The following is a 14564-nucleotide window of genomic DNA, read 5'->3' on the forward strand; positions in this document are numbered from 1 at the left end:
GCTTGTTTGCTCCAGTTCTCTTCACGTTCCTTTCCTCATTAGACCGTGAGTACCCTCCAGAAGGAACCACCTTCTGCCTTCTTTGTATCCCCAGAGCTGAGTATAGTACCTGGCACACAGTAGGTACCACAAATGCTTCTTGGCTGTCTGATTAGACAGGCCTGTTCCAAATGAGATTCTATGAATTCCTTTAACTACTTATGCTTTTGTCCTCATTACTTTTCAACGGGACAACTGTAATACTTTTTTAGTTGGTCTTCCTGCTCCAATCAATCAACAAGTAATTTTAAAAGCACCCACAGGCAGTTCAGTGCCACGATGGTTAGCGTTCCAGGCCTGAAGTCTGGAAGACTCATCCTCACAAACTCAAATGTGGCCTCAGACACATACTGGCTGGGTGATCCTAGGCAAGAGCTTCGCCCACAGCTTCCTCGGTTTCCTCATCATTTTCTTCCAACGAGCTGGAGAAGGAAATATCTTTGCTAAGAAAACCCCAAATGGGGACACAAAGAGTCAGAAATGACTTAACAACAACTCTGTGCCAGGAACTGTCATAGGTGGGAGGGGGCAGGGTGGAAATATAAAAAATAAAATAGGTAGCTTCTGCTCTCAAAAACCTTATATTCTAATGATGTATGTGTGTATGTCTGTGTGATACAGGATAAATATGACACAGATCCCAGGTATCTTTAGAGAGAAAGGGACTAAAAGTTGAGGGAACAAGTAAAAGTATCCGTGGGTGACATTTAATTTTGAAGAAGCATGAAATAGTGGACACAGTGTTGGACTTGGCTTCTGGAAAACCTTGACTCAGTCTTTCCTCAGACACTTAGCTGTGTGACCCTGGACTTGTCAATTAAAATTCCCTGAGCCTTATTTTCATTGTCTGGGATGTTATGGGAATAATGGGTAATAATGGGAATGGGAATAATAGCACTTTCTTCATACAGTAGATGTGAAGGAAATGATAAATACTTAGAAGGAGAGATGAGAGGAAGAGAACATGGATTCTTAATTGAAAAAAAAAAGTTTTTAAAAGATGAAACAAGCTGAGTTTTGAAGGAACCCAGAGATTCTAAGAGGTGAAAGGGAAGAAAATTCCCCAAGAGTTATTTTCATTCATGGGAATAATAATACCTTCTTTATATGGTAGATGTGAAGGAAATGACAAATACTTAGGAGAGATAGAAGGAAGAGAAAATAGATTCTTAAATGGAAAAAAAAAAAGATGAAACAAGCTGAGTTTTGAAGGAATCCTGAAATTCTAAGAGGTGAAGGGGAGGTATACTCTTAGAATCTCTGACTTCCTTTGAGACTCACTGTTCACTCACTGCAGAGGCATGGGGATGGGAGATGGCTTATCTTTGTGGAGTGAAAGATGAAATGCCTGAGAAACAAAGGCTTGATCTTCTAAGGATATTGATTTATTAAGCAAAGCATGCAATTACCTAACAATTACCAGGCCTCTTCAGCTTAGGGTTAAACCCAGTATAGGAAGAAACACATTAAAAACAATTATTCATATATGGCCAGTTAATTCAAAGGAAACAATACATTAGATAATCTGATTTATAATTGGAGGAGAGAGCAGGGATTTTCCAAGTTGGGAGGGGAACAATGAATAAACACAATATTCCAAATTCAGAAAGAAAGGAGTCCCATTCCCCCCAGGAATCTATGAACAATCAAAAGAGTGATTGATCAGTATGGGGCCACTTTTCAGATAAGCCATATGGGCTGTTTGAGATGTACAATTGTGAGAAAACTCCCTACCTCAATCTTTGCATCTGAGAGGGTTTCTGGTCAGCATAACCAAGGTTCTTAATGAAGGATCTCTAAACAGTAAGGAGAAGTAGTACAGTTTCCCACTCAACATGGGGCTAGGTTCATAACATTTTCTCACAAGACAGAATTTGGATTAGACCCATAGTTGAATAGAAGAAACTATGATAGCTCCAGAATGAAGTCAGTGTGGTTCACTCAATTCCTATAATTGACTGTTTTAATCCCCTCATCTTAGCATATGTAGGAAGGAGTGATATTAAAGAATTGAAAGGTAGGAAGGAGCCAGGTTGGGAAGTTTTGAATGTCAAGCAAGTATTTTACTTCATCTTAACCTTTTCCCCACTCTTCACAATTCGGTAATTTTCCTACAATACAACTGACTGTGCCATTCCTCTTGCTCAAAAACCTTCAGTGACTCCCTTTGCTTCTAGGATAGAATACAAATTCTTCAGCCCCATATTTAAAGCCCTCCATTATCTAGCTTCAGCCTCCCTTTCCAACCTTATTTCCTATTATTCTCTTCCTGGCACTAAGTGAAAGCCCTTCCAGCTAAAATAGAATGTTTACTGAATTTGGCCCTCTATTTCCCACCTTTCTCCCACATGTATTTGTGCTAGCCACTCTTCATGTCTGGAATATACTAACTCCTCATTCTTATCTTGCTTCAAAATGCAGGTCATAAGCTATCTCCTTCATGAAGCGTTTTGTGATTCATTCTTTCTCCCCACTCTCACCTTACAAATTTCTAGGTGCTCTCTTCAGCAAATATTCTTAAATCAACTGGAGCTCATCTTTTCTGGTTTCACTTAGTACCCATCACTCATCTGCCTGCTAAACTGGGAGCTAACCATAACTGGTACTGAATACATCCTTGCTGACTAAATGAATGAATGAATGGGCATGTCCAGACCAGGCTTGATACAAAATGGGGGCTTCTTTATGCCTGGTACAGAAGGGCTTCTCTCACTATGAGGCACTTCATGGCCTAGAACCAAATCTTAGATAAGAAAAGAGCCAACAATCTGCAAGACTGACAAGTCGACATGGAATCTGGTAGTTTTGGCAAGGGAATAGATGCCATCATCCCACCCCAGCAAGAGCCTATTTCCAAACCTGGAACAAAGTAAAGATTCTCAGAACAAGGATAATCTGATAGTTATTCAGTTATATTCTCAATTCCTGAAGGTTTGAATTTGAATAAAGATACTTTTCTGCCTATAATAAAGGTGTGACTATTTGGTCTTCTGCCTGCAATAAAGATGTGACTATCTGGTCTTCAGTCTGTAATAAAGGTGAGTCTATCGTCTTTTCTAAAACCTCTCAAAGTTCGAATAAGTATTAAGCACTCCCTTTCCACCACTGAATTTGTATGTGGCTTACTTATAAATTCTCCAACTCTTCCTTTTTCCTATTTTCTCTAATGAAATTCCCTCTGCTAGCAAAGAGAATGTTCTAACCCTGTTTGCAGTCCCAAATTTCTCTGGAGAGAATTACTCCTAACCCATCCCAGAAAGGAAGATGAACATAGAAGCAGAAGTCAGGGAGTTGCCATGATTAAAGGAAATTTATTGAATAGTTTCTTCTTTGATAGTGATTGCAAAAACAAACCAACCAAAAAGACCCAGGAGAGACACCAGTATTCCACATTGTGGGGACTTCCCTTTCTGGAATTCTTGCCTGCTTGAGAAGATGCTGGAAGCTAACCAGACCCAGGTGATGTTTCATGTTGGCAAAGGCATTCAACAGGTCACTTTCTTCCTCTTTTTAATATGTATTTCTTAGTGCTTTTATGCCAAAGAAGTAGACAGAAGAGTTGTGGAGCTGCTCATCAAAGAATGGCTAAGAAACAGAGTTGGAAATCCCAGGAATAATGGTATCACACCACCTTGTTGATGATGGTTCCCAATCCTTCAATCTCACATTGGACTTCATCTCCTTTCTGTAACAGAAAGCAGTTACTACATGATAAACTGTCTTTCTACTCTGGAGCCACACCTGCTCCTTTCCTTCATTCACAAGCACTGCAGATAAAGGATTAAGGGATTCTCCCCTTGATGAGACATGAGACTTGAGAGAAATCAAGTAGAACTTGAGATATTCTCTGGCTTTTACTCTATTTTCACTACCCAGCTACATACCTTGAGAAATACTGGGGGTTTCCTAAACACACCAACACCTGGTGGAGTCCCAGTCAAGAAGACATCGCCAGGATACAGAGTGACGAATCTGTAAGCAAGCAGGAGTCAGGATTAAATTTCTTTGGCCTCAGGTTTGGGGTGAAAAGTGTTAGACTCACTGGTAAGGAGTCTGAGAATGGCAAGGATCAGACCAGCTGGAAGCTATCTCTGACTCATAAGCTGGGATAAATAAAACATAATTCTACTTACTGTGAGACCCATGCTATTAGGTCTTCTGTCTTAAACACCATTTGCTTGGTACTACTACTCTGTACGACCTCCCCATTCACTCTGCAACAGATCTTCAAGTTGTGTGGATCTGAAATGAAAACAACACTTGAATACTTAATATCTTTTTTTCTGTTAAGAGTTAACATTTCACAAATGCGAAAACTGAGACATAACTAACATATTTAGGGAAACACCGTCCTAAACATTTGCCAACCAGTTTCTAAATGCAAAACAATGAACTATGTTCTATTGAATATTTTTTTTTAATTAGAGGATTTATATCTTGTCTTCAAAACTAGTAGCAGAAAGAAATCAAATAAACATATGATGACTTAAGAATGCTTACACATCATGAAAGACAAATTAAGACTAATGTCTCATTTATTAAATGACTCTTCAAGTGAATTTTTCAGATATCTGAATTTACTCTTTTTAACTTTTTCTTTAATCTTTTTAATGGACATCATTCGAAAACTTTTTACACAATTTAATTAACATGGTATAATGAACATGTCAACTGTTTCTTGATGACTCAATTACTGTGCTGTAAAATGAAGCCATCTCTATATTGCTGATGTGTCGAAAACTCTTTGTTCTGAAAGTAAACTGGCCAAGACAACTGTGTTTTTAATAATTCTTTGTCTACTTTCCATAGATCTAGTCCTATCAATGCTTCTTATCTGTGACTGCCTTATTACCCACAAAAACCTTAATAAGGGCCAGGTGTAGGTCCACACATCTCTTAGCAAGTGCATGGGCTCTGTGCTAGCCATTATCCTTCCTATGTATAGATTGCATTCAGGTTGCTTCTTCACTCAAGACAAGTTCTAGAAAACTGAACTCATCTTCTCTCCAGAGAATGGGATATTTCATAAACACAGCACCTTGATGGCAGTGTTTCGATTAAAATCCAAATCCCTGTAACTCCCAGTCCCATGTCTAACCCAGTTTGCACAGGCGACACATGAAGGGAGTGATCCAGAAAGTCAACAAAGGCAGCAGAAGAACTTCCAGCAAAGCCATCACCAATATTCCTGCTTCTGACACCCAGCCTCTCTGGAGTTCTGCCTTGGACTAAACAGCACAGTGGCCCAGTTAGAATGCATCCTTTCAGACCAGAGCAAAAGGGATAGGAAGAAAAAGGAGAAGTCCAGGGCTCCAAGATCCAGGGTCCTACCTGCTACACCATCTTTGGTCACCAAGGCAGGACCCAGGGGGCAGAAGGTATCGAAGGTTTTTCCAAGCAGCCACTGCTTCCCATTGCGTCTCATTTGCCAGTCACGGGCACTCACATCGTGTGCCACAGTGAACCCAGCCACATGAGCCATGGCATCTGTGGCCTATGGGGGGAGACTGTGTCAAGGGAGGCTGGGGAAGTCCTAGCCAGACCGAAAGGGACAGAGCCTATGACCTAAATGCTAAGTATTTGTCTGTGTCACAGGTCTGAGCAGACTGGAGGTAAGTGACAAGGCCAGAACCTCTCAGTAAGAGATCCCAAAGACCTTTCTCCACAATAACAAATGAGCAGTGCATATACAGGACTCCAGCTTTTTACATTTGGTTTAACTGGAGCTCTGCCTGGGACTGAGCCACATCAAATCCCTAAAGAAGCAGAACAAGGCTAAGTCAGAGAAAGCAGACAGCTTATGCTCATTTCTGCATACAACATCTTAATGCCATGGCTAGCTCTGCTCACCTTTGGGGGAAGAGAATGATTAGGATTAACAGTAACTAAGCAATTCAAGTATCTCTGTTCTATTTACATATCAGGCTTAGGGAGATCTTACTTGGCTTTATATCTCTATTACCTTAATATGTTTGCCTTTCTTTCCAATGACAAAGGCCAGTTCCACTTCCCAGTCCACCTCCTGAAATATAGGAAAACAGAATATTGGATAGTAACACTTCCCTTGGCCTATTTTTATTTTCTGAAGCCCATGGGAAATGCCTTAGAACTAAGATTTTAAGACATCCATATTCAAAGCAAATAAATAATACCAATGACAAACACCTATCCATATTTGATATGGTGTCATGAGATTAAAAGTCTGTTCTATTCCTTGAAGCCCTCAGGAGACTGGAGATGAGAGGCTAAGAAGCAGTGCTATTGATGACTATCTAGTCACATCCACATCAATCAACCAAAAAGGCCTCAAGGCTGTAAGACAAAAGGCAAGTCCCAAGAAGGAATTCTGAAACATGTTTTGAGCAACAATAGCATCAATAGAACAAAGAGATAGCCTCCCATAGTGACTACTTTGAAGTACAACACTTATGTAGTTGAGTAAGTTCTATCATGCTTACTAAAAGTCAGCTTCAGGTCACCCTTTCAGGGCCCTAACAGAATGTAATCATAGATCTAATTTAGAAAGGAACAATCCAGAACTTCAGGTTACACATGTTCTAAGATCAAAGAGCCCTTGAAATTGAGGCTGTGAGCAAGTTGAACAGGCTAAGGAGAAAAGCATGGGAAAGGATGGAGTTAAATTCTTGGGCAGGGGATGGAGCAAAGGGCTAGAATCTATCTAAAAGTAGAACTGTGTGGTGAGGTGGGTGGGAAAAGGCAAGAAGTTCAGGATAAAAGGAGCATGACATTTACCTTGCTCTTAGAAGGCAGGACAATGTCATCATAGGGCCCCACGATAGAGCTACCAAACTTGCTGAAAATGATGGGCTCTGTGGGCACTGGCACATTCTGTTCCTTGCAGTGATCCACATAGTTCATGCCCACACACACGACTTTGTCTGGCTGGGTGATGGGAGACAGAAAAGTAACCTCTGACCGTTTCAGAATTGGCTGCTTAGATTCCAAAGCTCTGCAGAAAACAAAGAGAAAGGCTGAAGGAAGACAATGAACCAAGTCAGGACTTAGGAGTTTTATTTCCAGATGGAGAGCTTCCTTTTGGCAAAAGTAAACCATCGAAGTTTGAAATACATTTTATGTTACATTTATGGATGCTTTGTGACCCCAAAATTTGTTCTTCATACTCAGCACCTCTAAGGTTTCCATCCTTCGCTTTTTTCCATGGCCATTAGCCCAGTGATGGCTACACTCTCCTTGACCAGTTCAACTTTACATCATCTTCTTCTCTTAAGTCCCCTGTTACTTCATCCAAGTCTTCATCCAAGCCTCAGTCTAGGATTATTTCTGCCATCCATAGCCTTTGCTCCTACTCACATACTGATAACAATAATACAGAAAATCATAAAACCATGCTGACTGGATCCACTACAAATGTGTTACAGAATCTCAACTGGGTCCTCACTACCACCAGGCAATTCTTTTGCAACTCCCTGACTGACTCAATATCCCATTTACCACAGTGGCCTTTCTAAAACTTTTTAACTCTCCTCAGACCTCCCATGGATTCCCCACTTCCCACCTACTCACATGAGAACTTTGTCTATCTCACTGTAAAAAAACAAGCACTTACTATGAGCTTCTACCCTCCTCCTAATCTCTTCTATTGATTTTATATATATATATATATATATATATATATAAAATCATATACTTATATGCCTTCTGCTACCAAAAGTGGTCTTTCTTCTTGACAAGAGAAACCTCTCTACAAGCACAAATGATTCTTACTCTATCCTTTTTTGTCCAACAGATAGTCTCCTCTACCACCCCTCCCCAACTCCCCACACTCTCTGTGTCCATTGGCCATTTCCTTACTGCCTACAAACATACTCCCATTCCATCTTTCCTCAAGAAAACTCCTTTCTTCCATTCATATGTCTTCTCCAAGATCTCTTCACCTTTTTGTGGTTAAACTCCTTGAGAGAGTCATCAATAACTGATACCTCTACTTCCTTTTCTCTCACTTCCTTTACTCTCTGCAGTCTGATTTCTGAGCTCAACATTCAACTGTAACTCCCCTGTCCTTGATACTTTGGAAAAGGATTAGGATTCAACTATCATCTTTATGAAAATGATTCTCAGATTTGTCTTGTTCTTACCTCTTTGCTGATCTCTGGTCTCACATTTCTAACAGCCTACTGTGTATTTCAAACAGGATATTCTACTTACATCTTAAACTGAACATACATACCCAAGACTGATCTTGTTATCTTTCCTCTCAAACTCTGTCCTCTTCCTAACTTCCCTGTAACTGAAAAGACCACCACTCTCCCAGGCACCTGAGCTTACAAGGTAGGTATCAGTCTTGACCTCTCACTGCACCCCATTCACCTGGCCCCATATCCCATCCTTGCTACCTTCTGTTGCTTCTGCCTTTGCAGCATTCCTCACATATACCTCTTTCTCTGCTCTAACACTGTCCACACCCTGGTCCAAGACCTTGTCACCTCACATGTGGACTACTGCATAATCCTGCTGGTTAGTCTCATTGCCTCAAATCTCGCCTCACTCTATTTCATCTTCCATTTGGTTCTCAAATTGATCTTCCTAAAGTACACATCTCTTCATGTCACCTCTTCCCCATAAATCCCAATGACTCCCTATTACTTCAGGGATCAAATATAAAATTCTCTGCTTGACATTTAAAGTCCTTTATAACTTGATCCCTTCCCCTCTTCCCCATAAATCCCAATGACTCCCTATTACTTCAGGGATCAAATATAAAATTCTCTGCTTGACATTTAAAGTCCTTTATAACTTGATCCCTTCCCAACTTTTAGAATTATTGCACTTTAGTCCTCAACATACTCTGTGATCCAGGCATACCTGCCTTTCTGTTATTCTTCAACACACAACATTGCATCTCCCAAATCGGCTTCATCACTGGGTATTCTCTATGCCTGGGGCTCTCTCCTTCCTCATCTCTACTTTGTGGCTTCCCAGGCTTCCTTGAAGTTGAAGCTAAAGTCCCATCTTCTAAAGAATTCTTCCCCAGTTCTCCTTAATCTTTATGCTTTCCCTTTGAGATTATCTCCACTTTATCCTGATACATCTAATTTTACATTGTTTGCATGTTGATTCCCCCATTAATTCATAAACTTCTTGAGATCTAGGATTTTTTTCTTTTCCTTTTTTTGTAGGTTTCATGCTTTGCAAAGTGTGTAGCATATAGCGGGTGTTTAATAAATGCTTACTGATTGACTGAATTTATCTCTGATCTCAATTAAGAAAATAAAGAGATAAAAAGGGGGACTTAACTTGATTTCTATCAGTTTCATACTGATTCTCTTTTTTATTTTATTTTATTATTATTATTTTTTTATTTAATAGCCTTTTATTTACAGGTTATATGTATGGGTGACTTTACAGCATTAACAACTGCCAAACCTCTTGTTCCAATTTTTCACCTCTTACCCCCCACCCCCTCCCCCAGATGGCAGGATGACCAGTAGATGTTAAATATATTAAAATATAAATTAGATACACAATAAGTATACTTCATACTGATTCTCAATGAAAATCTTGGATTTTTTTTTTTGTTTGTTTAGAATCTTATACTAGTAGGAAGAGTAAAACTGTTTACTTTTACCTTTTTGCCACAGAAAGAGCAGTTTCTCCCTGTTCCAAGAATTCCCTCATGGTCTTGGGCAGGCTAGGGTCAAATGCATTGAGGTTAATGACCCCACCACCATCCTTCTCCTCTAGTCCCAGATGAGGTCCTTTCAGGTAAGGAGTTTGAAATTGGACCAATCTCATGCCTCTGGAGAGCTGACAGATCACCTTATGATTCTGCAACACAGCTGTAAGTAAGGTTTTTGAAACTGGCACCAACATCAGAACCTATAGGGAAAATAAAGTAAAGAAATAAATAGAGAAAGAAGAGAGAGAACCAGATCAGCCACTTAATGCCATTGAACCTAAGCATTTGCTAATCACCAAAAACCAGAAAACAGTCTAAATCCTCAAAAAGTGGTAAGATAAGACATGCATACATGAAAAAAAATGAGAGAATATAAAATAATACATGGCTAAGTGATATATGGTAAAGTAGGAATTGAAAATTGAAAAAGTTGACAAGGCAGACTTTAGGGAGTGAGACCCACCACATATTCTTGGAAGAAAAATTTAGAATCTATATTGGGCCATGTGGGCAAAGGCATGAAGATAAAATCTAAATATATGGTTCAATGAAATTAGTAACCTAATTGGAACAGATATAGTATTTCACTACCTGGGAAAGACAAGAGTTATCTGCAAACTTGAAGAGTTTATCATGTATTCCCTCTTCAAAATTACTTATGAAAATATTCAAAAGGCCAGTACTATCATTTATCCTTGGAGAATTCCATTTACTTTTACTTCTCCATCCAAAGAATGGTTATCAGGTCTCCATCCATGAAAAATATTCTCTCTTTCCTTCTCCAAATTCCAGCTAAACAACTTTAAAAATAGTCTTTAGTACAGAATTTGGTCAAGGCTTGTGGGAAATCTAAGTAAATTTCATTCCTTGGTTTTCTGTGGCTCGTAAAGAACACAGGGACATTAGTCAGGGATGATTTCCCATTACAAATTTGTTTAAGCTCAGTTAATGACTAATGAGGCCAAGGACAGTAAATTGATCCTTGTACAGGCTGGTAGTTTTTCACAAAAGATTAAACTCCTAACCAGAGTCAGCTGTCCCAGTGGCCAAAAAAGCACAGGTTTTTGGAAAAACAAATACAAAACTTTCTAACTGATGACCCATACTTTTGCACAATATTTAATAAAACTACACTTCTACTACCTCATAAAATTCTCAAGAGAATGGAAAGAGAAACATGAGCGGGGCGTTATCTGCGCAAGGGCTGCAGCCCAGCCTGCCTGAAATGCAAGGTCAGCAAGATGCTTTCACCACCTCCTCCCTTAATGCCAAAATCTCTCCACCGACGGGAAACTGAAAGAAGTTCTGGGGTAACACAGAATCAGTCGCTACCCAAGGCCATGTTAAAGTGCAGACTTAAAAGGAAACAGTAACCTTTCTCAGACGCCTCCGGAAACCTACAACGTCTTGTTTTCTTCCCCGTTCACCTTCATCGCCCTCGGCGCTTTCCATTACCTTCATCATCTCCCCTTTGTTTTGTGCATTCTCACTAACAACGCTAACTTTAAAACCTACGGTAATTGACGTTAGTATGTTTCTTTTTTAAGGTTCGCGGTGTTATTTACATTTCCTTCACAACACCCCGGGCTCACCACATGTTTCCTCAGACTACAACTCCCTCCCCCAACGAAGGTCCGCACTTTCTAACTTAGCGTCCTGAGTGGCGGATGGGGGAGAGGGCACTGCGAGGTTACAGGAGTTGTCCGAAATCCCCCAGGCAGGGCTTCCCGGCTCCTGCGGCGGCCTCCATCCGGGGCGCCCGGCTGCCGTCTCGGGGAGGCCCAGAGAGTCGCCCAGGATCACGCAGCAGGGATTAGCGAGTGGGTCTGAGCCTCCCGCAGGCCACCCTTAGGCCCCTCCCGCCGCTGGGGGAGAACGGCGCGCTCGGGGCTCAATGCTTGTGCACCTTGCCCGGAGTGGGCTCACTCCATCACACCCAGTAGTCCGGCCGCCCCTACCCGCCCCCCGGGAAAAGAGAAACAAGCGTGGGGGAGGAAACTGAGGCACGGGCGGGGCAGCCAAGAGCGCGACCCCCAGGGTCTCAGCGCTGACAAGTCCAAACCCGACGGGGGGAGGGGGAGAGGTGGAGAAGGGGCCGAGAACAGGGGTGGGGGCGGGGACGTGAGACTGGCAGCCTTCTCAGCTTCCCTCCCACAGCCTCAGGCAAGAAGCGGAAGGCGCGACTTACCTGGCCCTAGGAGGCAGCTTCTGCCCTCCGGCGCACTGCAATGACGTATTTAGGTCGGGTCTGGGAGAGGGAGAGGCCCGGGGATGCCGAGGGCAAAGGTTAAAAGGTTATAGGAGTAGGACCTTTAGCCTAACCTCTATTAACAACGCTTCCAGACCAGAACTACAACTCCCGACAGGCTTTCTCCCGAGGCTCTGGGCAAGGGGGGCCAATCGGAAGTTCGGGGGGCGGAGATCTCGTACGTCACAGCTGTCTCGGAGCTCTCTGCTCTTGGAATTACCCGGCTCTCTGGCCGCAGAGAGCAGAGCTTCTTAACGCGGGGTTTGTTCCTGACCGAGGTTTGAGGGTCCCGTCCACTTTTGTTTTATATGTATTTTTAATAATAACTTTTTATTTTTCAATTTATTTGATATAACAATTTATTTTTTGAAAAATAAATTGCAAAAATAGTTTGTCAGCATTCATCCTTGCAAAACCTTGGTTTCATATTTTTCTCCCTGCCCTAGAGAGCAAGCCTATGTAGGTTAAACGTGCTATTTTTATTTCCACATTTATCAGGCTGCATAAGAAAAATCAGATTAAAAAGGGAAGAAAAAATGAGAGGAAAAAAAACACACTTTCCCTTGCCTAGAATCTACTTCCTCCACATCTTCACCTGCTAGCTTCCCCCAGTTTCCTTCAAGAAGCAGCTAAAATGCCGCCTTCTACAGGAAGCCTTTCCTGATCCCCTTAATTCCAGGGCCTTCCCTCTACTGATTTTTTCCAGTTTTTCTTGTATGTAGCATTTTTTCCCCATGTAGTCTCCCCCATTACATTGTGAGCTCCTTGAGATCAAGGACTATCTTTTATCTTTCTTTTTATCTCCAGTATTTAGCACAGTGCCTAGAACACAAGTAGGAGTTTAGCAAGCAGTTTATTAAACTGCTTACAGTTTAAAATGCTCATTTTATATGTATTTATTATTTCTCCTTCCCACTGTCCCTTTTTAAAAAGAACCCTTTTTTAATCTTAAAAAAAAAAAAAAAACCTCCTGATAAATATGCACAGTACAGCAAAATAAATCCCCACATTGGCCACCTCCGAATATGTAGGTCTTGTTCATTTTAAACCCATCCACTCCGGCAGGAACTGAGATGTACAAGTTTCATCTGTCCCCTCTTTCCAAGGAAGCTGGGTGGCACACTGGGCCTGGAGTTAGGAAAACTTCAGTTTAATTACGGCCTCAGACACTTACTTAACCTGTCTGCCTCTGTTTCCCCAGCTGTAAAATTGATATTATAATAGCACCTACCTCACAGGGTTGTATTCAGAATCAAATGAGGTAATATTTGAAAAGTTCTTGACACATAGTAAGTACTGATGAGCTCTTCATTGTTGGATGTGGTTAGCCAAGAGAAATTGAAGAATTGATAAAAATGAACCCCTGGGTTAGGCAAGGAGAAGGCACCAACAGAGATCAGTTTTGCTCCATGATTCCACTCCATGGGGAGGTCATCCAGTCAGAAATCTAAGTTACATCAAATCCCTGAAACCCACCCTCTGCAGGGGTTGTGAGCAGCCTTAACTTGCTGTGTCCTTTCAAAAATCCCAGTCATGTCTCTGAGATTAAATTTTTCCTATAAAATCTACTTATGGGCCATGGTTTTGTGTCTGCCACTGGCACTCTGCCTCCTGGTATCTTCCCCCTTTCCCCTCCCCCATGCCACGTGGTCTCTCCTGACCCCACCATGCCTTGTGGTGTCTCTCCTGACCCCACTTCTCCTCCTTATAGCTAATTGACTCTTTTAGGATCCTAAGTCCCTTTCAGGATTTAGCCTGCCAACTTAAGAACATGCCCCAACCTCATGGGGTGCTCTTTTTCTCCTGGATAATTGTGAGTTCCACTGAGAAACTTGCCTCTCCCAACTCTATTTCATACTTGGCATTCCTGATGTCTATTGCATTCCTTCATTTTATCTGTAACCTCTTCCCCAAATAAATTCATCTTTTGCCAAAGAGAATGGCCATTGTGAATGCCCAACTTCTGGTGCCTGCCATCATCTGGTGTCTATAGCACTCACATCAGGACTTTATAAAAGCTTATTTCCTTCCCTCCTCTTCATCCTTTAGGCTTGTGGTTGATCATTGCATTAAGTGGCATTCTAAAGTTTTTCAAAGTTGTCTTTCTCTAATTGCTGGAAATGTATAAATTATTCTGGTTCTTTTCATTTTACTCTGCATAAACTTCACAGGGTGCTTCCCAGTTTCCACGGAAACTTTCCAGTTCATCATTTCTTATGGCACAAATATATTCCATTACAAACATATAACTATTAATTTGGTTAGCCATTCCCCTGGAGATGCCTTAGATGGGCACCCCCTTAGTTTCCAGTTGGGTCACTACAAAAAGAGCTACTATAACGATTTTTATACATATAGATCCTATTCTCCCTTTCTTTCATCTTTTTGGGAATACAGACTTGGCAGTGCTATAGCTGGGTCAAAGGGTATGCAAAATTTAGTCCCTTTCAGAGCTCAGTTCCAAATTGCTATCCAAAATGGCTAAACCGGTTCACAGCTCCATCACCAGTATACTAATATGCCCCTTCAACATTGTCATTTTCCGTTTTTATATGATGTGTTTGGGATAGAACTCCAGAATTACTTTAATTATTCAGAATCTGGAACATTTTTTTTACA

At 41.3% G+C, this 14564-nt stretch overlaps 1 protein-coding gene across 2 annotated transcripts; it reads right to left on the reverse strand.

Annotated features, from left to right (window-relative positions):
* Window positions 1–3322: 3322 nt before the first annotated feature.
* Window positions 3323–12115, reverse strand: FAHD2A (fumarylacetoacetate hydrolase domain containing 2A). Of its 2 annotated transcripts, none has more exons than XM_012540072.3 (8): window positions 11886–12115; window positions 9647–9897; window positions 6793–7009; window positions 6002–6061; window positions 5371–5533; window positions 4173–4281; window positions 3924–4011; window positions 3323–3724 (listed from the first exon to the last, which is right to left on the reverse strand). In XM_012540072.3, exons 2-8 carry the CDS (start codon window positions 9889–9891, stop codon window positions 3662–3664), a joined length of 945 nt encoding a protein of 314 aa, XP_012395526.1. In that variant the 5' UTR covers window positions 9892–9897; window positions 11886–12115; the 3' UTR covers window positions 3323–3661. The 2 variants fall into 2 exon arrangements, with proteins under 2 accessions (XP_012395526.1, XP_003758152.2); XM_003758104.4 differs by lacking the exon at window positions 11886–12115 and adding an exon at window positions 11072–11267.
* Window positions 12116–14564: the final 2449 nt, after the last annotated feature.

The sequence above is a fragment of the Sarcophilus harrisii genome, chromosome 2 (genome assembly GCF_902635505.1).
Source record: "Sarcophilus harrisii chromosome 2, mSarHar1.11, whole genome shotgun sequence".
In the NCBI taxonomy this organism is placed as follows: Eukaryota; Metazoa; Chordata; class Mammalia; order Dasyuromorphia; family Dasyuridae; genus Sarcophilus; species Sarcophilus harrisii.